At 36.6% G+C, this 24,769-nt stretch overlaps 1 protein-coding gene across 3 annotated transcripts in view; it reads left to right on the top strand.

Annotated features, from left to right (window-relative positions):
- The window catches only part of WDR88 (WD repeat domain 88), a 140,719-nt gene extending 125,415 nt beyond the window's left edge, over positions 1-15,304 (top strand). For all 3 annotated transcript variants that reach the window (XM_074293230.1, XM_074293229.1, XM_074293228.1), the window contains 3 exons: positions 4,899-4,967; positions 11,920-12,012; positions 14,982-15,304. In XM_074293230.1, coding sequence (XP_074149331.1) covers positions 4,899-4,967; positions 11,920-12,012; positions 14,982-15,107 — 288 coding nt within the window. In that variant the 3' untranslated portion in view covers positions 15,108-15,304. The remainder of the gene's footprint in view (positions 1-4,898; positions 4,968-11,919; positions 12,013-14,981) is intronic.
- Positions 15,305-24,769: the final 9,465 nt, after the last annotated feature.

Below are 24,769 nucleotides of genomic sequence, written 5' to 3'. Positions count from 1 at the left end.
TAGAGTGAAAGAAAGGACACAGACAATTTCACCCTTCTTTCTTCAGAGTGTTTTCAGGGGTCCTGTAGAAGAGTAGCTTCCTAGAAATATGAGTCCAGCTGGGGAACTCTTCCAGTTTGACTGACATTGAAGTAGTCAGAATGGCCTTATACAGTCCTTTTAATTTTCTATTGAATATCTGTAGGTTTAGGAAGATGCTTGTTTGTATTTCTGGACTGCACCAAGTTGTGTGGCAAATTCAGTGACTAGATGCTGTTCTGGATCTATAAGAATATCAGAGGTTAAGAAGGGCCTCCCATACAGGAGTTCAAAGGGGCTCAGCTTAAAAGTGTCAACAAAGACCAAAAGCAACTTGAAAGCTCTGCCAGGGGGCATATGTATAAAGTCTTCTTGCCAATCTTCCCCTGTGTATGTGCTCCTCAGAACAGGCTTCAGAGGAGGGAGAGGCTTAACTGTGCCTTCAGGATTTACTTGGGCACAAACTGGGCCAGCCTGGCAGACCTGCCTGATCATTTCTTCCAGTTTGTGACCATTAAAAATGAGTTTCACAAGGAGTTGAAGAGCATTTCTTCCTAAGTGGGTAGCTTATTGAAGAACAAAAATAAGTTTCCACTGACTTGCTTCAGCCCGAAGGAGAAAGGGTATATCCCCTTTCTTTCCATATAGCCCCATGAGCATGCAAAATATGAAAAGCATATTTGGAGTCGGTAGAAATGTTCACTCTCATTCCCTTCCCCAGTTCCGAAGCTCTGGTCAGGGCAATGAGTTCAGCTTTCTGGGCAGAAGTCCCAGGAGATAGTGGCTTAACTTCTAGAGGGCCATTGAGAGTTATCACAGAATAACCTGCCTTTCTTTCCTCGTTTTCAAGAAAATTCGACCCATCTGTAAAACATTCACCATCTGGGTTGTCAAGAGAAATGTTCCTCAAGTCAGATCAGCTGGAGTAGACAGAATCTAAAGCTTCCTCACAATTATGAATGATGTCTCCTGACCAAGTGTTATCAGGGAGCCGGGGGCCAGGATTGAGAGTGTGACACACTGGAGAGTTAGGTCAGGGGTGTCTAGTAGGAGAGCCTGATACCTAGTAAGCCTCCCACTAGCAGGCCACTGATGCCCTTTGGCTTCTAAAATGCTCTGGTGCCCTAGGTGAGTTTTGAGGCTTCTTCAATTAGAATGGCTGTGGCAGCCACTGCTGTAAGGCCATTTTAGGGAAACTGAGTCCAGTTTCTTTGAGAAGTAGGATCGGATCCAAGAACCTGAGTTAAGACCCCTAGAGCCTGACCCAGCCTTTCATCTATATACACAGTTGAAAGGCTTTTCTAAATTAGGTAGAGCCTAGAGGCAGAAGTCGCTTTGGCTTTCAGGGTCTTAAAAGCTTTGGCCTGATCAGGGCCTTGAACAGGACTTAGGTTATGGCCCAAATATTTGACAGACTAGTAGGCAATGTGGGCTTTGGATAAAGAGACCCTCTAGCCCCTAGAAGTCAGAAAATTAAAGAGTTTTTATGGCTGTGTCTAAGGAAGCCTCTTGTGTAGGGCTGTAGATCAAGATACCACCCACATACTGAATGAGACTGCTGTTAAACAGCTCCAAATCTCTTAAATCTTTAGCTCACCCAGGGATTCCTTGGTCCCAGAGAGAGGAATCTATTTTCTCCCAGATTTCACAGGCAATATGGGAGGGCTTTGAAAGCAGGACACCTGGAGGTCTGAGAAGAGAAAATTGGGTCCCCAATTTCACCATTAAATCACGCCCCAATAAGGGAGCAGAATAGGAAGGATTAATAAGAAATGAGGGTTTAAATAAGAGGTCACCAAACTGGCAAGGCAGAAGGAAGGTCTCAAAACAATTCTTAAGTTTCCCTTCAATGCCCATTATATGGGGAGAAGGGGGGGGGGGTGAGACCAGAGTGCTAGAGCAAGGCAGAAAGAGAAGCTCCCATATCAAAAAGAAATTCCATAGTCTTACCAGACACACCCAAGGATACATGGAGTTTGGCTGTCCTGGTGGAGTGTGGAGGAGCCTGTCCAAGCTCCAGAATCCTGCTGGAGAGCAGGACATTGGGGGGACAGCTTATAGGCAGTCTCTCTTCCAGTGCCCCTCCTGGTTGCACTTGGGGCAACAACCAGGAAGTTTCCTCCAAGGAGAGTTTTGGGCCTGATGGCCCTGTCCATGACCTGAAGCACACACTCCTATGGTTCCCAGATATGACAGCAGCTAAAATGTGGGCCTGTTCTCCATTTCTCGCTTTTAACTCTGCGTTCTTCTCCTCTGCTGCAGTTTGGTCCCTATTAATAAAGACTCCAAAAGCTATTTCTAACAGCTGAATTGAAAAAGTTTGAGGATCCAAAGCTGGCTGCTGCAGCTTCCTCTGTATATCTGGGGCAGATTGTTTAATATTAACATCTCTCCAGGAAAGATCAAATTGGAGGGCATTGGCTTTAGACCCCTCAGTAAACTGGGTGGGGTCCTCAGAGTAATGGCCAGGTTTTCCCTTAGTCTGGGAGAAATTTGTCATTGAAAAAGGCACTTGTACTCTCAGGTTCCTCTTGAGTGTTCTTCCCTGAGAGTTTGCTGCTTTTCTCAGGGGGCAGAGGTTAGAAGGGATAGCTGAATTGGGATCCTGATGAGGAGAAAAAGGGGTCCCACTCCTTGTATCAGAGGGATTGAGGAGTGGGGCTTGGGAAATCTCAGAATCTGGTTCAAGAGGTGAGGGGACAGAATTAAAGAAATATTGTCGGATATAAGGTCCTGTCTTTGGTAAGGAGGTAGTTTTGAAAAGGATTCAGAGGGATCCTCTGTCCCCCAGAGGAGTAGGAAGGGGGGGTTATTTAAAAGATTAGTATCTAATTTTGATTTCTCTCCAGTAAATTTTAGCAGGATTGTGCAGTGCTGTTTTAATTTAAGCTTTTTATCTTTGAGATCTTTTAAGCCAATTTTTTCTCTGTTTAAGAGACAGCTTAAGGAAGAATCTTTTTTTTTTTTTTTTTTTTTTTGCCACAAGTCTTAGATTTTCCTGGATTCTATATGCCCCATCCTCTCAGTATCCCTATAGAGAGATTGATTAAGGATACTTCTGTTAAAAGACCCAGGAACTCCAAGTCTGGGCATGCCCAGTCAAGGAAGTGTGCTGAGTGTAAAGCTCCCAAACCTTCCTGAGTATTTGGGTGTCCCAGCTATAGAATAGACAACAGCAAGAGAAAGCTTACCTTGATCAAAATTTCAGGGATTTCTGTAAGGGCTACCAAATGTGATAAATGAGATGTGAGAGATCACCAGTGTTGCAGGTTTTTTACAAAAGAATTCGCAGTCCTGAACTGTAGGCAACATTTGTGGGAAAAAATGATTTTATTACACTGAGAAACAAATTCTTAGCAGGCTCTTCCAAAAGGAATTTAGCAAAGATAGATTTTTGGCAAAGATGGGTTTACACTGAAAAATAACTTCTTCAGTGGACCAAACCCTGAAAGGAATTTTAGCAAAGATTTGGGATGCAGTCATTTTTTTATTAGCCTTCTAAGGTTTGAGGCTAGGAAGATTAAAGGCTAATTTTCAATTCAATAAAGGGTGGTGATTATTTCCCAGACCAAAGTAATGATCAGATCAATTGGAGATGGGAAATTCCCATGGGAAACCAGGTAGCTTTCCCAAGGGAGATTCAGGTGGATGGAGATCATTTCCAAGAATTTCCCCAGGCCAGGTGGCCCACCCTCCACAAAGATCAAGGAGACACAAATCAATTCACCTTATTTGTGTACTTGTCACATCTTCCCTATTAAATTGTAAGTTTCTTTGAGAGAAAGGTTTGCATCTGCTTTCATCTTTCAGGATCTGGCATCTGATAAATGTTTCAAAAATTTTGTTGAATTGAACTATACAACTTCTCTATCAAGAGATGTGTAGCATGTATAACTTTGAGTTGTCTGAAGTCATAGTTGGTCATTGTGTTGATCAGAGTTTCTAAGTTTTTCCAAAAGTTGTCTTTATAGTTATGTTATTGTATAAATTATTCTCCGGGTTCTGCTCACTTCACTTTGTATCAATTTATGCAAGTCTTCCCAGGTTTCTCTGAAACCATTCCCTTCACTATTTTAATTTCAACATTAAACATAAGAAATATATTTTTAAAAAATGAACATTAATTATACCTAGCAACTCAAGCTAAAAATTCTTCTTGCAACTGAACTTTTAGCAAACTGTGAGGCAGAAATAAAGATTGAGATATAATAATCTTAAGAGCTAAAATGGATGAAGTTGTTGGATGAAGAATTGGATATTTCAAAATCAGGAGTGCAGTATTAAGCTTAATAGGCTAAGTAGTCTTAGTCACTTTTGTTTCTAGAAGAACTTCTAATAATATATTAATTTGGTGGAAGTGGTTCATTACCTCTCCTTGGAAGTCTTCAACCCAAGGTTATAGGATCATTTATCTGGGCTGTTTAAGGAAAATTCTTGTTTAACTACTGGTTGGGCTAAGTGGTTTCTGTTTCTGAGATTCTGTGATTATAATTGTAAATCCTTTCCTCCTACACTGTATCAGCCTTTAGATAATTTGAATGTTAGCATGAATGACAATTGCAGGGTTTTTGCAAGTTTCTTTTAAAAAGGCAGGTTTACAGAAATGTTGGTTAAACACTCCTTTCCCCTTCATCTATTTTTCAGAATTAGTATGTAGCATTTTCAAAAAAAAATTCAAGAAGTATAATTTTAATATTTCTTTTAAGCCTTTAATGTTTCTGAATCATAAAAAATAGCTTTGATTAAGCAAGAGAAGTAGAATTCATTGCTTTCATTTCAAGTATAAGGTCATTATGAGAGTTACTGATACTGATTTTATTCTGTTATAAAAGTAAGAACATTTTTACTTTGGGGTCCAGTTATGTTTCACTTTCCTGCAGGGACATGCAGACTGGGTGATGGATGTTGAAATTAGCAAAAGCCAAAAATGGATTATTTCTGCTTCAAAGGTAAAATTTACAAATATTTCATTGATTTCAAACCTCTATTAGCCAAAAGTAAGTGTGTGTGTGTGTGTGTGTGTGTGTGTGTGTGTGTGTGTGTGTGTGTGTGTAGGGAAATTTCTTTCATAGCAAGTAGGATAACTAATACAGAGAGTCAGTTTTAATATAGATGAGTGGGAAGAGAGCAAATGAGCTTTTTTGGTTGTGAAAACCCACTGTAGAGATTCAGGGGAGAACTCTAAATCTCTTTGTACCTACAAATTCAATCCAGATTTATTCATTTTTAGGCTATATTAATGACATTAGCTGGCTTTCATGTAGATACTTTCATTTAAAATCATAGAAAGTAAAGGAAAGAAGGAACTTAGAGGTCATTTTTGCTTTAGTGATTTGGAAAGAAATGTTTGTACAGACATAAATCAATTTCTTGGAATTTTCCCCATTGCAAAGATTCTTGGAAAGATTCAGTCATTTTCTGGAGAATTCAGTAGTTTTCTTAATTACTCAACAAGCCTAGTCTCTGTATCGTCTCTTCTTCTTGGTAAAGTAATCCACAGAGGGCAAAAGGAAGGATTCAATTCAATTAAACTCAGCAAGTATTTATTAAACACTTACTATGTACAAAGGATTGTACTGAGTTGGCACTGGGGAAACAAAGACAAAAGCAGTAAAATAGTCCTTTTCTCTTGTAACAGTTAAAATTAAGATAGACTGAGATACAAAATTCTGAGTATGATCAATTTTCATTTATTTATTTATTTTTATTATAGCTTTTTATATACAAAGCATATACATGGATAATTTTTCAATATTGACCCTTGCAAAAACTTCTGTTCAATCTTTCCCTTCCTTCCCTCCACCCCTCCCCTATATGGCAGGTAATCCCATTCATGTTAAATATGTTAAAGTATATGTTAAATACAATATATGTATACATATTTACACAGTTATCTTGTTGTTGCACAAGAAAGATCAGATTTAGAAAGAGGGTAAAAATAACCTGAGAAGAAAAAACAAAAATGTAAGCAAACAATAACAAAGAGTATAAATGTTATGTTTTGGTCCATACTCATATTCCAGTGTTCTTTCTCTGGGTATAGCTGGTTCTATTCATTACAAATCACTTAGAACTGATTTGGATCCTCTCATTGTTGAAAAGAGCCATGTCCATCAGAATTGATCATCATATAGTATTGCTGTTAAAATGTATAATGATCTCCTGGTTCTGCTCATTTCACTCAGCATCAGTTCATGTATGTCTCTCCAATCCTTTCTGTATTCATCCTGTTGGCCATTTCTTATAGAATAATAATATTCCATAACACATATACCATAATTTATTCAGCCATTCTTCAACTGATGGACATCCATTCAATTACCAGTTTCTAGCCATTATAAAAGGGCTGCCACAAACATTTTTGACATATGGGTCCCTTTCCCTTCTTTAATATATGATCAATTTCTTAATAAAGTAGAATTTGCCAATAAATAGAATTTCAGCTTCTCCAGCAAATCTAAGACTCTGAATGAGGGAAACAGCTCTCTTTTATAATTTTTGGTAGTATAGAAAAACAGCAAGGATAGCATCATGGATGGGAGAAAATATGATTGAATAGAAGTTGGGAATGAGGGACAGCAACAACATCCTTCTTTTCTTCTTGTTTGAGTCCAGCTAAATATGCAAGGACAGAGAAAGTAAACCAGATTTCTTTGATTAACAAACCAGACATCTTTGAAGGGTAGCTTGGTTAGTATAAAGATACTCGATCATACTCCCTGGTGTCTTGTCTGTGTCCTTCCAAGGGTTGCAGATTTCCCTGACATAAGAATAGAGCAGTGATTAACAGAATTTAATTTCTAAACTTAATCATTATAGGTCAGCTAAATTTCTGACTTAGGTTCTGAGACAAGGAATCATGACTTAGGCAGTTATAGAGCAAAATCAAATAGCTATAAATAGTGTCAATTAAAAAAGACAATCTGGGAGGTATACAACGTGTACATAACCAAATATAAAGTATATGCAAAGTAGTTTCTAGAGGGGAAGTAACACTAATAATTGTGGTGATTTATGAGGTTTGTCAGTGGGAGGTGGGCTGAGTTTATTGACTTTTAAGAGATGAAGGGAAGGGAAGGGGACATTCTAGTACAGGAGACATCTTTTGTGAAGGATAGAATACTGGGTATAGAAATTAGCAAGTAAGTAAGCTTGACTGCAATGTAATAGACATGAGAGAGAGTAATGGGAAATTTCTGCAAAAATAGAGGAATGACATGCTCAGAATTGTGCTTTAGGAATTTAATTTTGTGATTTGTGTGGAATTGTGTGAAATTGTGTGGAAGTTGGAAGGAGAAGAGAAAGATTGAAAGACAAGAGACCAATAAAGGAGAATGCTGCAGTGTTTCAGGGGAGAAGTGATGAGAGCCTTAAGGAAAGGTGGCGTTCTTATGAATGGAGAGGCTGTAAGGTAGAATCCATAAACAACTATTGCTTATAGAGAATGAGGAAGAGTTAAGGATAACTCTTAGTTTGCAATTCTGGTTGACTAGGATAGTATATCTTTAAGAGAAATTTGGAAGGTAAGAGGAGCAAAGATAACGAATCCCATTTTGATCATGTTAATTTTGCAATGCCTATAAGGTATATATTAGTAGCCATCTGACAGGCATATAAAAATGAGCTCAGGAAACAGAGGAAAGCTGGTTATGTAGATTTGGGAGTCATCACCTGAGAAATGATAATTGATCCAATGTGAACTCATGAGATTACTGACGTCTCAAATAGAACAACATATATCCCAAACTTAAGAGGTATGGTATAGATGATAATCCCACAAATGAGATAGAGAATTCCACAAAGAAGACAAAGAAGAATTCAGACAGTGAAGAAGAGGATCAAGAGACAGTGATGTCATAAAACCCAAGAAAGGAAAGAATATTTAAGAGGGATGTGCAATAATCTCAAAAGCTGCAGAGAGCGCAAGGAAGAGAAAAAACTTTTTTTTAGGGCTTTTTATAGTTGTCAGAACATTGTAAGCATTTAATAAAGGCTTGTTTGATTGATTTAGCAATTGAGATTGTTGGTAACCTTAAAAGAGAACAAGTTCTACCAAGGGCAAGAGCATTATCAACTATATTTCAAGGGAATAAGGAGTAGGAAATAAGGATGATATAAAGGAATTTCAAGGTCTAGACTTTGGAAAGAAGAGGGAATTTAAACTATCTGGCTTTTTTCCCCGATAAGGTCCTTTGCTGAGAGAGAGATGGGAAGGAATTGCACAGATAGTTTGAGGAGAAAAGAAGTTTATAACAGTTGTTGTGGATAACGTGAGTCTATTTGGGAAGAATAAAAGGATTGCTATGTATCAGTGAGGGTCCAATTGAAATAAGACAATAAAAATATGTAGCTTCATCTTGTGATTTTTTTCTAGCATCCAAATTAATGTTAAGATGGATTGTAGAGGTAATCAAGATTGGGGTTTGGAAAAATATAAACATCAATAGGATAAGGGAATAAAAGATTTATGTGGTAGAACACTGTATAAAATTGAATTAAGTGTGGGGTCAAGATTCTGAAGGCAGGAAAATCAATTATTCAATAAACATTTATTGGGACAGCTAGGTGGCGCAGTGGATAGGGCACCAGCCTTGAATTCAGGAGAACCGGAGTTCAAATGTGGTCTCAGACACTTAACACTTCCTAGCTGTGTGACCCTGGGCAAGTCACTTAACCCCAGCCTCAGGGAAAAACAAAACAAAACAAAAATTATTAAATACCTACTATGTTTGGGGCACTGGACTAAGTGCTTGTGATAAACAGATAAGCAAAGAATAGTCCCTGCCCTCAAGGAACTTATGTTAGAAGCTAAAAAATAAATAAAGCTAAAATAAGCTAAAAAGATGGAGGGGGAGGAGGGAAGATATTCAGTCAGGGCCATGATGAAGAAGTCTGGAAGAAGGCAACCTAGAGGCAAATGAAGAAATAATTGGGCTTAGATACCCTACATAAATAGAGAAAAGTAAGTATAGAACAGGGGGGTGGTAGACTGAGAAGGGGGTAGAATGTGACTGGATGTGCTACTGAAGAACAGGTTGAGAAAGAGGGCAGCAGAGGGAAAGATTGATGAATAGGAGATTATAGTCATAGAAATTTCAGATTTCTGGATCATGGAAAGTAGATATTTTTGGCATATTGAAGTACCCAAGTGTAAAGGCAGGGGATGGGATGATAAGGAAGATTGTGAACCCAGTGCTGACCTCCTTGGGAAAGGAGAGAGAATGATTGTGGTACCAATAAAAATAGCAAATGAGATTTCAGTAGAGTAAGATAGATGATTAGAATAAACTTCATAGGCAGAAAGTTACTCAGAAATGTGGCAAAGGAAGGATATATATAAATGACAATGATTAGTGAAGTAAAACAAGACTCATCATCCTAGCTTAGTGTGTTGATGGACATGATAAAAAGTATATCCAGAACTAGGGAGAGTAGTCAAGGATTCCTGTGGGAGGAAGATTACAAGAAAATATAATGAGTATGAGAGGAAGAGATCTAATATGAAAGGAAGTTTGTTAAAACACAATATAGATCTTCTATAAGGCATTTTGGAAGGGAGTAGAACAAAATATTGAGATGGGTAGATCTAAGATGGATGGTAATGAAGGGGTAGAAAATTATAACAAGAGGACCAGAGTTTTTAGTTGTCATCTTAGTACAGGGCAACACTCAGAGATTTGAAGCAAGGGGAAAGGGACTTTCTTTACTATCCAAAAACAGCTGATTATTTCATCCTTACCAATATGCAAAACCCTCAGGTTATGATGGGAGAGTTTGAATTGAATTGATAACGATATAATTAAATCATTAGAAGTTGACTGAGAATCACTTATGAACAATAATGTAGCAAGTTCTGGGATTTTTTTCTTCTTAAAATTTAAGTCTAACTGATAAATTGTTGGTGGAAGTGTAAATACATCCGGTCATTCTGAAGAGCAGTTTGGAACTATGCTCAAAAAGTTATCAAACTGCATACTCAGAGCGGCTAGGTGGCACAGTGGATAGAGCACCAGCCTTGAATTCGGGAGGACCAGAGTTCAAATCTGGCCTCGGTCACTTAACACTTCCTAGCTGTGTGACCCTGGGCAAGTCACTTAACCCCATCCTCAGGGGGAAAAAAAAGCAACCAAAAAAACCTGTGCATACTCTTTGATCCAGCAGTGCTACTATTGGGCTTATATCCCAAGAGATGTTAAAGAAGGGAAAGGGACCCACATGAACAAAAATGTTTGTGGCAGCCCTCTTTGTAGTGGCCAGAAACTGGAAACTACATGGATGCCCATCAACTGGAGAATGGCTGAATAAATTGTGGTATATGAATGTTACAGAATGTTATTGTTCTGTAAGAAATGACAAACAGGATGATTTCAGAAAGGCCTGGAGAGACTTACATGAACTGATGCTGAGTGAAATGAGCAGGACCAGGAGATCTTTATATACTTCAACAACAGTACTATACGATGATCAGTTCTGATGGATGTGGCCCTCTCCAACAATGAAATGAACCAAATCAGTTACAATAGAGCAGTAATGAACTGAACCAGCTACGCCCAGCAAAAGAACTCTGGGAGATGATTATGAATCACTACATAGAGTTCCCAATCCCTCTATTTTTGTCCACCTGCATGTTTGATTTCCTTCACAGGTTAATTGTACATTGTTTCAAAGCCCGATTCTTTTTGTTCAGCAAAACAACTGTACAGACATGTATACATATATTGTATTTAACATATACTTTAACAAATTTAACATGTATTGGTCAATCTGCCATCTGGGGGAGGGGGTGGGAGGAAGGAGGAGAAAAAAAAAATGGAACAAAAGGTTTTGTAATTGTCAATGCTGAAAATTATCCATGTATATATCTTGTAAATAAAAGGCTATAATAAAAAAATTTAAAAATAAAATTTAAGTCTAATCTAGAATGGTTTGAGGATTTTTTTTAGTATTTCATCCTTAAGACTGAAGAACTTAATATAATTCTATAGATAAAACTCAGTAAAGTGCTTTTTGAGCCAGTAGCATTATTTTTTTGGCTTGTTAGTAGACTTTTAGTTAGGAAGTTATTTCCTTATAACAACAATTCTTTTTTCTTTCTTTTTGTTGTTATTGGCTATTTTTATTGCCAAAATTTTATGGAAAACTTCATTGCTTTCTGGAGAGAACAACAAACACCACTAGTAACACACTAAATATCTAATATATCGTTGGGAATGCTGTAAATTGGAATCAGAACTTGGTTAGCCAAAGTAAACCTTTTAGTATGGTCATAGATATAGCTGTGCACCAGAAGCAGGGATTCCTTAGGTTAGGTATAGTTTAAAACATCATTTTGATACCAGCTTGGCTAGAGTGCCATCCAATCAATGTCACTTGGATTCTTGGATCAACCAAAACCGTGGATCCACAAAGTGTCCCCAATTAACCACAATAAAATTCTTTTGGAAGTCATTTCTGGCAATGGCAAAGAAGTAGGAAACTGAAAGCCCCTTCCCTTGCAGCCCCTACAGATAGCACCTCCTGAGGTATCCCTACCATCATGTTCATGGTCTTTGATGTCCAAAGTGTTCAACTTCACATAGAATGATTCTGTTTTCCAAAATGAATAGTACCCAGAGTATATACTTATGTCTTCACACAGGTGTACACTAGAAAAGCAATCCTACCATATCTTTTGACCATTCTTTAATTATTTGGAAATTCCTATGCTATAGTGAAAGTGAACAGGCTTAGGGGTTAGAAGAACTGGGTCCTAACCTTAGTTTCACCAGTAATTATCTATGTGACCTAGGATATATTACTACCATTCTTGGGACTTACTCATTTTCTTTATCTGTGAAATGTTTATTTTCTTAAAACAGGATGGTTTCTGCTATGTGATGAATATTGTTTTTGTAATTTCAGGACGCTAGCCTAAGACTATGGAACATTGAAAATGTTGATCATATTCCTTTGTTTGTGGAATATAGGAAATCCCATGGTTTCTATAGAGTTCAGGTTAGTATCAAAGGAAATGAAGCTAATGTTGTCTCCCATTTTTTGGTTTTATAAATCATCTTAAAAAGAGGCACAACTAGAATTTACAAAAACCAGGATAACCTAGATCTATAGTGATATTATTTATTTAATGCTGACATCTCTGTTCTTTCTTTTTTTCTTTTTCTTTTTAAATATTTTATTTTTCCAAATACATGTAAAGAAAGTTTTCAGCATTCATTTTTGTAAGACTTTGTGTTCCAGTTTTTTCTCCTTCCCTCCCTCACCTCCCTCCTCCCCAAGATAGCAAGCAATCTGATATAGGTTAAATATGTACAATCCTTTAAAACATATTTCCCTGATTTATAGTGATTTTTAAAAAAGTTTTCCCTCTGATTGCCAGGTGACATTTCTTTCTCTTCTCTCTAAAAAGAGCAGTGGTTCTGGAGTCAGAGGACCTGGATTAAAATTCTGATCCATGATTACTATATGGTGACTGAAAGAGTTGAATTAGAGCCTCAGAAGTCCTTTCCAGCTCTAGTTGTATGAGGCTATGACTTCATTATCCTTGTAAACAGTCTCAGTCTCCAATTATATGGATCAGTGTGTGTGTGTGTGTGTGTATGTTTACATCCAAGGAATTAACCAGACAATTTACACCCACAGTCATGTCTCCAGGGTCATATTGAGATTGAGGTCGGTGATCCTTCAACATCCTGTTAAAGGTGTCTTTGCCATTGTCAATAAAACTTTTTTAATGCAGCCTTTTCCCTCTCCAGACCTATTAGAGTTACCAAACCACTTGACTGATGCATATCTGCTCTTCCTATGAAACCTTGCTTCTCTGGAGCACCTCTTCAGGTGTGGGTGGAAGGGAGAAAGTAGTCCATCTGGTGATTTCTGGTATCAGCTGGTTAGCACTTCTGATAAGCCAAGACTGATGGCATCCTCTGCCATCCCAGAGCCAGCCAGCCGTGCAGAAGTAGGGCCTCCTGATCAGGAGCCAAGAGCAGACTTTACAACATGCCGAACAGCTGCCTCTTAGTTTCCAAATCTCTGTTTTTCTTGAAAGTTAATTAGGTGTTTATTTCCTTTCATAGGGACAGAATAGGGTTTTGGATTTGGAAGTAAAGTGCTAGAAATGATAGCTAGCACATCTAGGACTAAGTTGTTTAAACAATATTTGTGTGACTTGGTTTATAATGATTAAAGCTAGAAAAAATGTTTATTTCTTATGAATGCCTGTAGAAGTTAGAAAAATACAAAACCAGGAAATACAATTATGTACAATATGTGTACATAATTGTGTGTTTCTCCCTCCCCCTATTACACATATGTGTAAATTTTACAAGGTAAAAAGGTATCACCTACCCAAAGCTTAAGTTTAGTGTACACAATTTAACTCATTGTAAGGAAAATCTGTGTAAAGCTGGAGTTCTTACCCTGACATTTATGACCTTTAAAAAAAATGGACAATTCTAATTACATTTTATTTTCAAATGAAGATCTGCCTTCTTTCCCTCTCACTACCCCCTCCTAATCCCTTCCACTCAGAAATTATAAAAAAACAGAACCCCTATTACACATATGTCTAGTCAAACAAAATAAATTTCAGCATTGGCCATATCCCCCCAAATATCTTAATCTATACTCTGATCATATCACTTCCCTATCATAGGTGGGCCGCATGAGTCCTCTGGAATTGTAATTAGCCATCGTCTTGACTGGAATTCCCAAGTCTTTCAAAGATAACTATTTCAATATAACTGTTATTCTATATATAGCAATTAATATTATCCTGAGAAGGGTTCCATCCATATGTTTCACCAGACTGATAGCCAGAGGGGTTCATAGCACAAAAAAAGTTAAGAACCCCTGCTCTAGAACTAGTATTTTCTACAAAAATTTTCCCAAATTGATTCAAATTAAGTTCAAAATAAGAGGAAATTATAGAATTCTGGAGAAATCTAATAGATTATTTAGTTCGCCTTAGCTTCATTTTGCAGATGAGGAAACTGAGGTCTAGGAAGTATGTGATGGTTTGAAAAGAGCTGAGGTATTGGGATAAAAAGACTTGTGTTTAAATTCTGACTCAATACTTTGGGCAAAAACAAAAAAACAAAAAACAAACAAAAAAAACCACCCTCTCTCTTTGAGCCCATTTTTTCATCCATAAAATGGGGATAATATTACCATGCTACTTAACTCACAGAGCTCTATAATGGGGAAAAGTATATACCTTGAAGTACTTGTGAAGTAGGTCAAGGTTATTGCTACTATTTCCATTATAAATTCATGGCAGCGCCAGAATTATAATTTTCATCTCCTAATTGACATACGAGGTCCCTTTCTATTATATAGTAGTGGCTATTTGGAATAAGTCAGACATGTTTCTTTGATGTTAGCCCATTAAGTAGTTTCCAGGTGCAGTAGCAATTTGGAAGAGTGTAGAATTGTCCCATACACAAATATCAAATTAATCGGGATTATGGGAGATTCAGTTCCCATCATGTAGTCTTGGGTCACACCACACAGTACCAAATAAAGGTTGTCTTGGAAATTTTCTAGTATGTTTTGGGCAGTGCTAATAGCTCTAATAATCTGGGAACAAAAAGTCATTGTTCTGGCAGTAGTGTATTGGAAATGTTTAACAACTGGCTCTCTGAAAAAAATAGTATGCATGACACACGTTCAAGTTTAATCTACATTATAAATGTTTTCTTTTTCTATTTCTTAAGCTTAAACAATTAACAAAATGATAATTCAAGCCATGATTTGTATTCTTTGTTGGTTTCTGAGGTTGGTTAAACTGAAAGTTTAACAATTAGAATTTTGAGCCTTCTTCAAGCTGGTTCCAGCATACTCCTGAGACTTGATCTCCAAAAGTGATTAGATTGTAAAAATACATTCAAATTCAGCAGTTAAGAGATATACTTGTTTGTTACCTCTGATTGATATGTCCTCTCTACTATTCAAATATTTTATAACAGTGTGAAAAATGTAAACGGCCTTTCTCACTCCCACAAGCTGATGAAGAATTTGAACCACCAACCCAATGTGTATTCTGTCGATTGGCTTCTTCAAAATATTCTTTGCCAAGATCACCTGACCTTTAGGAAAAGGAGGAAGATGTCTAGAAGAAATAAAAGATGTGATGTTTCTGTCTGTACCACTCTGGGGGTATGCATGTGATTTGTAAAACCCAGCTTCCACATGAGTCCTGAATAAGTAAACAGGACAGGCTAGTCTTGGGTGAATGACAGAAGAGAACAGTGATGACCCTCTTCTGGAATAAATGGCTTATTTAAGTGCACAGATATAATAACTAGATTTCTTTGAGGGAAAAATTGAATATGAACTCTGAAAATGTTACTATATTTTGATTATGGACATTTTAACTATTACCGGTAAAAGATGAAATAACTGAGGAAACAAAGGTCTGAGCTTCCAAGCATAAAGGTTTATTAAGCAACACATGCCAATTATATAACAAATCAGGATCAGGCCTCCACAGCTTTGGCACTGGACCCTGAATAGGGAGGGGGGGCAGATTTTAATTCATTAAAACAATCAAATAAGACCAATTAATTAAAGAAAACAACCAAGATGAAACATTACATATTCTTATTGTAGGAAATTATAGGAAAGATTAGGGGCTTTCCAAAATTGGAAGTGATAGAGTAAGCAGGTGCACTTTCTTGAAATCAGAAAAAGAGATATCTTAGTCCAGTATCTGTATTCAATCAAAGGAACATGAAAACGATAATTGACCATTATGAGACTAATTTTCAGATAAGACATATGGGTTGCTCAATATATATAACAATGAGAAAACTCTGCATCAATCTTCAGATCTGACTGATTTTCTGGTCAATATAACCTAGGTTTGTAGTTAAGGGTCTCTAAGCAACAGATAGAGATGTTCTAGGACTCAGCCATGTAGGGCTAGATTCACACAATGCAACAATATTTTTTTTGAAAATTCCCATAACTGAATAAAAATTTCTCATAAGATAGAAATTGTATTAGACCTGTAACTGAATAGAAAGGGAAATGAATTGAGTCACAAGATGGAGTCAATGTGGTTCATTCAATTCTCACAATTCCCTCACAGCTAAGGACTTTTGCAGAATCATGTTACTGCCTTTATGAGTAGCTCAAGGATTCTATTTTATTATTTTGGTTAGGAGATCCATACGGTTTATACTCCTAAATGTTCATAAGACACTTTGTTCATCATAATGCTACCTTTGGGATCCAGAGATTGATTTAGAATTAAGACATATTATTATGAGGTATTTGGGCATATTTATAAATAAGTTTCTTTAGATAAAGATAAAGTGATTCGTCATATAAGACTTTATTCTTAAGTGAATATTGTTATAAGAGGTTTCATTATGTTTCCATATCACAATGTATTTCATTATTCTGTACACTAGAATTTCCAGTGTTTCAGAATAGACATGCATGTGTTATGCATGTGTGCATACTATAGTTAGCATACAGTTAACATACATATAATTAGAAATACATAGTTATATTCTATGCATGCATTATATATTAGTTTATAGTTTCATGATGGAACTTAAAATAAATATGAAAAAAAGAATAAAATTCTTCGGAAAATTTTGAACTCAATACCTGAAAGGTACATGTTTTACTTTTTAAGAATAACTTCTAAAATTTCTGTTTAACTTGATTAACATGCCATTCTCTATAGTGTCTTTAAGATTTTTGTTATAAGATTTATATGTATATAGCTAATAATCAAGTATTGGAAATAGTTCTGTATATAAGACTATGAAATATCAACTAATAAAAGATGAATTCCAGGATGACACCTCAGTCCATAAAAATGTAGCCGTTTTCTTTGTAAGATGAGGCAGGTGATAACGGCATTTGATGTAGTTATGACTCAACTGTGAATGAGATTTAACTTAGCTAAAGAGAGAAATTTACCTTGTTTTGTAAGATTATACAGAGTATATTGTCTTCAAACAATCTAATGCAGCCTATACAATTTTGGTAGCCCTTGATTCTATCCCAATCAGGCAATGATTTAAAAGTAAATGGACCTAACATGGTGACTGTGTTGATCAAATTTTATTTATTATTCTCCCTTATCTTATTCAGGGGCAGCTAGGTGGTTTAGTGGATAAGTGCTGGGTTTGTAGTCTTATCTTTATTGAATTCAAATCTGGCCTCTGACATTACCAATGTGGGGAAGTCATTTAACCCTGTTTGCCTTAGTTTTCTCACCTGTAAAATGAGCTAGAGAAGGAAATACAAACTAATATCTTTGCCAAGAAAACCCCAAATGAGATCATAAAAGAGTCAGACGTGACTGAACAAAATTACCTTAGTTAGTGTGAAAGTATTGATGGGGAAGTAAGAGATTAGTATTTTTTTTTTTTTTCTTTTGGTTTCCAGATAAAAAGTTAGCCCTGATTTATAAAATTACTATTGCTAAACAAATTGGTTGATTAGGTATGAAGACTGAATTAGCCAGAGGCAATGGATTTGCCTGAGTTTAATGGAATTACTTAGGTTAAAAATAGATCTTTTCATTTCCATCCCCCCTTTGAGAAACAGAAACTCCTGCCTTGACCCCATCCTCAAATTCTTTCTTTTAGGTATTTTGGTATTTTGTAGAATAACAGCATTTCAGAAGTCTAATCTCATCTATTCTCAAACTATGATCTTTTCTCCAACATCCCTAAAAAGTCACCATCCATGTGGGGAATACAGTGCTTTCCCAGCCAGCTTACTCTAGTCTGGGATAACTTTAATTATGAAAAAATTTTTCTTTACATAGAATCAATATCTGCCTTTCTGAAACATCTATCCATTCTCTAGGGTTAAAAAGAACGAATCCATCTTCTTAATTCTTCTTTTACTTGCTATTCCTTTAAATACTTCAAGATAACTACTATTTCTCTTAAATCTCTTTAGGCTTAATTTTTCAGTTCTTTTTAATAAATCCTTCCACAATATTGTCTCAGTCCCTCATCATCCTTGTTTCCTTTCTAATGATACACATATATCAATGGCTTTCTTAAAATGTGATGCCCCAAACACGTTTTTTTATATGTGGTTTGGACAGCAAAGAAAATACCACTTAGGAACCTGTCTCATACTATATCCTGGGGAGATATTAAATTTTTTGACTGCCATTTCACACTGAAAATTCATTTTGATCTCTAAATCCATTAAATCTCCCAGTTCTTTCCCAAATAAATTATTTTCTAGTCATGCTTCTCCTTCCTATCCCTTATATTTTGAAGTTGATTATTTGATGGATTTATAATCTCCTCAGGGTGGATATTCCCTCCACTCATCAGTGTGGATATTCCCTCGACTGGTGGAGATTTCTGTGCACTGATGAATTTACATCGTTTGTAACTCTTGTCTCTGTTTTTCCATAAATTTTAGGGAATTTATACAACATGCTGCAGGCTTTTCTCCAGACCTTTTAATATTTTGTGACTGCACTAATGTGCAATGCTAAAGCTATACATCTGTTAGCCCTTAATCTTGCTCTCTGGTTGGCCAATCTTCTTATCTAGAGGTAGTTGTATTAGATAGTACCTTTGATCACAATTTTTAAAAAAAATATAGACTTTACAATAGATGTTTCATAACCCCTAAATATTGCCTTTGAACACATTTCCCCAAAACAGTTAAAAAAAGGTATCTGACTGCATGCTTAAAACTGATATGTCATTTTTCTCTTTTTTAAAAAAATATTAATGATGATGGTATGGTATCATCATTGGCTGTTATCTTTGACTTGAATTTTATTTTTTCTTTTAATTTTTTTTACAGGATTATAGTCATAAGAATTATTCTTCTGGCTCATCTTTCATTACTCCATACTATTTAATGCAAATCTTCTTTTGTTTCTCAGAATTCTTCATGTTTATCATTCTGGATGGTTCAGTAACATTATATTAGATTTCATATACAAAATATGAATTTAAAAATAGCTTTTTATTTTTCAAAATACGCATAAAGACAGTTTTCAACATTCAACTTTGCAAAACTTTGTGTTCTATCATATACTCCTTTGTTTAATCACCCTGTAATCATTGGACATATACTCTATCACTTTAAGCTAATATAAGCTTTTTGAGGGTAGAAACTGGTATTGTGCCTTGCAATTAGTCATTTAACATTTTTTGAATTGAATCAAACATTTTGCTTCTACTTTTTTATTTCAAACAATACTGCTATGTATATACATTTAACATGTAGAATTTTTCTTTCTGTCAGTAATTTCCTTAGGGTTTAGTCCTACCCATGAGACTTCTAAGTCAAAGTATGAACAACTTAATGCTTAGATTATTGCTTGCTTTAAAATCATTATTTATAATATGCTTGAATATAATTGTATCAAGTATGTATTTTTCAATTGGCCTTTGAATCACCGATAATTTTGATATTTTAGAGATTGTTATATTCTTGATTCATAGTCACTAGTTTTTAGGAAAATTTTTTTTTCCCCTGAGGCTGGGGTTAAGTGACTTGCCCAGGGTCACACAGCTAGGAAGTGTTAAGTGTCTGAGACCATATTTGAACTCAGGTCCTCCTGAAGTCACTGCGACACCTAGCTACCCCTAATGTACTTTTTATTGGCAGAGAACAACTTGGAGTTAGTGAAAGTGTTGCAGTATTCTCAGAAGCATTCTACTCTTCTTAAAATCTGCATCCATTAAATTTATCTATCTATAGTATCTATTAGAGATTTAATATAGTCCCTTTGGGCCACCTCAGTGGAGTGCCCATTCTAGAACCTGTGCTCTATAGACTATTCATCCACTTGTTTTTCCTGTGTGTAAAACTAAGACAATGACCATGCATCTCATTGAGAAAGGCCTGTGACTTGAGCTTGACATAAGCAAAATGTCATTCATTACAAATAGAAGCACTTAGAGCTCTTCATTATTGATAGGGTAATCTTTTCCTCTTTGAATTTTCATAACAGTAACTATCACCTTTAGCAAGCATAATTTTTTTTCTTGTTTTTTTGCTTTGATTTATAGTCAAAGAATTGTCAAACAATTCTTAACAGATACATGAAAGATACTTTTCTTCTTAAGACTGCATTTGCTGAAATCCTTTTTTAGAATTAAAAAAGCCCAATATCTTTTTATCTTGTATTTTCAACACTGGTGGAAATGGGGTCTGCCATAGTTACACAAGCCTACCTGTTGCCTTTTCATCTCTTTAATAGTGCATAGTATAACTTTCTCATAAAGATTTTATAGAAATAAGAAAGGTGGCAGATGGGTTGGGTAGTTTATGAGATTTCTCTGGGAAATTTTTTTATATTGTTATTACCTGTGCTTTCCTAGCCATTCTTGAAATAATTTCCTCTTTGAGATACCTTGAAATTGATCTTGGAGTGCCTTTAAAATTGTATTGCCTTTGGCCTACTTTGTGCATATTTTTGGTTTAGCTAACTTTTTGAATTTTTTCATTGAAAAGTCATTTATCACATATCATGTATCTGACTATATGAGGGGCTAGGTATAAAAATTCAAAACCAGAATAGTCAATGTTTTCAAAATCTTATTTTCTATAGGAATAAATATCAATTACATAAAATAGTTAATAAAAATATAGAATGGCAAATAAATCATATCATTTTATGTCAGGCACTCTGCTAAACACTTTAAAAATAGTATAACATTTTATCTTTTTTATTTTTTTATTTTTATTTTATAATTATAACTTTTTTTGGATAGTATATATGCATGGGTAATTTTTTACAAGATTATCCCTTGCACTCACTTCTGTTCCGATTTTTCCCTTCCACCCCTTCCACTAGATGACAGGCAGTCTTATACATGTTAAATATGTTATAGCATATCCTAGATACAATATATGTGTTCAGAACCGAATTTCTTGTTGCACAGGAAGAATTGGATTCAGGAGGTAAAAATAACCTAGGAGAAAAACAAAAAATGCTCACAGTTTACACTCATTTCCCAGTGTTCCTTTTCTGGGTATAGCTAATTCTGTCCATCATTGATCAATTGGAATTGGATTAGCTCTTCTCTATGTTGAAGATATCCACTTCCATCAGAATACATCCTCATACAGTATTGTTGTTGAAATGTATAACATTTTATCTTTACAACAACCCTGTGAGGTAGGTGCTATTTTTATAGATGAGGAAAGTAGGCAAACAAGTGGTTTATTGACTTGCCCAGGGTCATATAGCTAGTAAGGGTATGAGGTGGAATTTGAACTCAGGTCTTCCTGATTATAAAATAAACACAAAATAAGTGTAGGAGATGCTAGCACCTGTTAGGATTACAAGGTGAGAACTCAGGTTGACTTGATAGAAGGAGCAAGCCCATTGGCTGAAGTGGTTCTTCCCAGAAGCCCTTGCATTATCCCACGCCCATTCTCTGGGAGGATAAAGAGGACAGCACTCCAGGAAGAGGAGAAGACTCTGCATTGCATCAGGCTTGACGGGGCTCTCTGCAGGAAGGGAAGTCACTTCTCTGGACAAGAGTTAACAGCAAGTGCCTGAAGACAACGGTTCACTACAGGAAGAAGAATCTGTCCAAGAGATTTGAGTTGACACAGCAGATCTCTTCCCAGAGAGCAATACAGCAGCTTCTGGAGACGACAGCTCGCTACAATTGGCGCCCAACGTGGGGCAAGGACTTTTGCTTATTCTGACAAGAGGAGCTAGACCAGACCTTCGCAATTTGGCGCCCGAACAGGGACAGACACAGTCCTGATTCCAGTGGAAAAGCTTCCAATCTAGATCTCAGTCTCTCTGACCCAGAACCGTGAGTAACGAGGAAACTTTGTTAAAGATTAAGTGAGCGTGCTAATAGATAAATAAGGAACTTGTTAAGGGCTAAACCAGCAATCTCTTATAGTGAAATGGGGCAAACACCTTCTGTTCAAGGAAAATGTTTAGAGAGCATCATCAAGGTTATGAAAAGCCAAGGCTTGATTATAATTTTAGAGGAGATTACTGAACTTTTAAGAACTGTGAAGGTCATATGTCCTTCTTTTTCTCTGGAAGAAGAATTGGATCCAGATGAGTGGAAATTAGTAGGAGAGCAATTAGGTGAACAGTACAATTACCTTTGTGACATTTTACCCTTTGGTTCCAGACCAAACTCAGTTTCCAAAGATACAATTCATACCTACAATTTAATCCAAATGGCTTTAAAAAATGTTATTCTAAAGGAAGAGATGAAGGAGCAAAATGGGGAAGTGTCAACTAAACTAGGTGAAAAGGATGAATCAGATAACAATGAAGTTAAGTACAATTCTGAGCAACAGCAACAGGAGCACCTCCCATCTCCTCCCTCAATTAACCCTTCATGGGTGGAGCAAGAAGGAGGAGAGGAAGAGGCAGAAACACAAACAGAATTGCCTGTGAAGCAGCCTAAGCCTATGATAAGATTAGAAAAAGCATTGGTTAAAGCTAAGAGAGAAGGACAGGATATAAGTGATTTTATACATGCATATCCTGTGATTGAAAATACTGACTCTGTAGGTAAAAAAAGGAGAAGATATGCACCTTTAGATTTGAATAAAATTAAGGATTTGAAAAAAGGTTGTACCCTTTATGGGGCTACATCAGCTTATGTTAAAATGTTACTAGATGGTTTGTCTTATGAAGTCCTAACCCCAAATGATTGGAAATCCATAGCAAGGATATGCCTGGAACCTGGAGAAAATTTATTATGGCTTGCGGAATTTCATGAATTATGTAAAATTCAAGTCAGATGCAATTTGGAAATAGGAGTTAACACACAATTCACTTTTGAGCACTTGGCTGGTGAAGGTCGATATGGAGAGAATTCGGAACAGATTAATTATACCATGACAATATATGAACAAATTGCTAAGGCTGCAATAAAAGCTTGGGGTGTCCTTCCTGGACAGAAAGATCGTGGAGAGGCTTTCACTAAAATACAGCAAGGTCCCAATGAACCTTTTGCAGATTTTGTGGGACGTTTGCAAACTGCTGTCAAAAGAACTATTGGAGAAAATGCAGCTACAGAAATAATGACCAGACATCTGGCTAAGGAAAATGCCAACGAGATTTGCAAAAGAATTATATGGGGATTAGACAAAGATGCTCCTTTAGAGGAGATCATAAGACGCTGTGCTACAGTGGGAACAAATGCTTTTTACACCCGGACAATGATGAATGTGGAAAGACAGGGTCCCTCCTGGCAAGGGCCTTCTAGAGAAACTCGGCGATGTTTTCAATGTGGAAAAATTGGACATCTAAGAGCTCAGTGTAGGTATGGAGATACAGTGAGAAGACAGGGTGAAAGAAGACCTAAAACCCCATGTCCAAAATGCAACAGAGGACTCCATTGGGCATCAGAGTGTAGAATAATTCAGGAAAATGGGATGAGGGGCCCAGATCCAGGGCCCCAGGCAAAAAAGACTTGGGGCATGATGGCAGCTGATGTTACACCCAAAGAACCTTTAGAAGGCCAGGACTCTGATTTAATCAACCAGCAGAAAAGCAATCACATGGCAGAAAGGGATTACCTGATAAGTGAGTCAAAAGCCAATCAGATTGAAAAAATGGATTACACTTGGGGAGAATACAGGCCTTTTAAACCAACAGGGCTGTGCCCAGTGCAAACAACTCCAATGTAATTGTCAGATGATGAGAAGAGATTTAGAAAGTGGTAAATAGAAGGAAATTAGATAGGTTAACTGCCTGGGAGAGAGGGTTTGCTTGTATTTCTTCAGCAGGAAAAGGAATCAGATGGGTGCCAACGAGTCATATTCGCCTTATCCATCAGAGAGAGACAGAAAAAGAGAAAGACCTCAAAATAAAGGAGATCTAAGAAACATCTGACACTGAAAGAGCATGGATAATAAGAAGACTGTTAAAGAACTTTAAAACCAGCAGGAATCATTGGACTTCCTCACACAAGATGAGACTAATGGACAATGGACTTATGGACATTTATAAATTTTCAATTTATGATTATGTTATATACTTCTAGCATGTGTTATGTTACTATGTTACTATGTGCTTATGTAATTTATGTAATTATCTGTAATACTTCCCATATTGATGGATTTATGTTTCAAGGTCATTTATGTAATTATCTGTAATACTTCCCATATTGATGGATTTATGTTTCAAGGTCATGACTGTCCTATGTTCTAAATCAAAAGAAAGGGGGAGATGTTAGGATTACAAGGTGAGAACTCAGGTTGACTTGATAGAAGGAGCAAGCCCATTGGCTGAAGTGGTTCTTCCCAGAAGCCCTTGCATTATCCCACGCCCATTCTCTGGGAGGATAAAGAGGACAGCACTCCAGGAAGAGGAGAAGACTCTGCATTGCATCAGGCTTGACGGGGCTCTCTGCAGGAAGGGAAGTCACTTCTCTGGACAAGAGTTAACAGCAAGTGCCTGAAGACAACGGTTCACTACAGGAAGAAGAATCTGTCCAAGAGATTTGAGTTGACACAGCAGATCTCTTCCCAGAGAGCAATACAGCAGCTTCTGGAGACGACAGCTTGCTACAAGCACCAAAGTAAGGAGTTTCAGAAAGGCCCTCTTATAGACAGGGGCAATGAAAATGACTTTTGAAGAGAGCTGAGAATTCTAAGATGTGGAGGTGAAGAGGAAGATTAGCACAGGTATGAGAACCAACTTGTTCAAAGGCAAAGAGACATGAGATGATTGCTGTATACATAAAACAGTGGGCCAGCTTTGAATTGGGGGTGAGAAGGAAGAGTATATTGTATGCTTGGAAGGGTTGGCTAG

Source organism: Sminthopsis crassicaudata, chromosome 2, assembly GCF_048593235.1.
Source record: "Sminthopsis crassicaudata isolate SCR6 chromosome 2, ASM4859323v1, whole genome shotgun sequence".
Classification (NCBI taxonomy): Eukaryota; Metazoa; Chordata; class Mammalia; order Dasyuromorphia; family Dasyuridae; genus Sminthopsis; species Sminthopsis crassicaudata.
The sequence above is the reverse complement of the archived record's forward strand: the minus strand, read 5'-3'. Positions and strand labels throughout refer to the sequence as shown.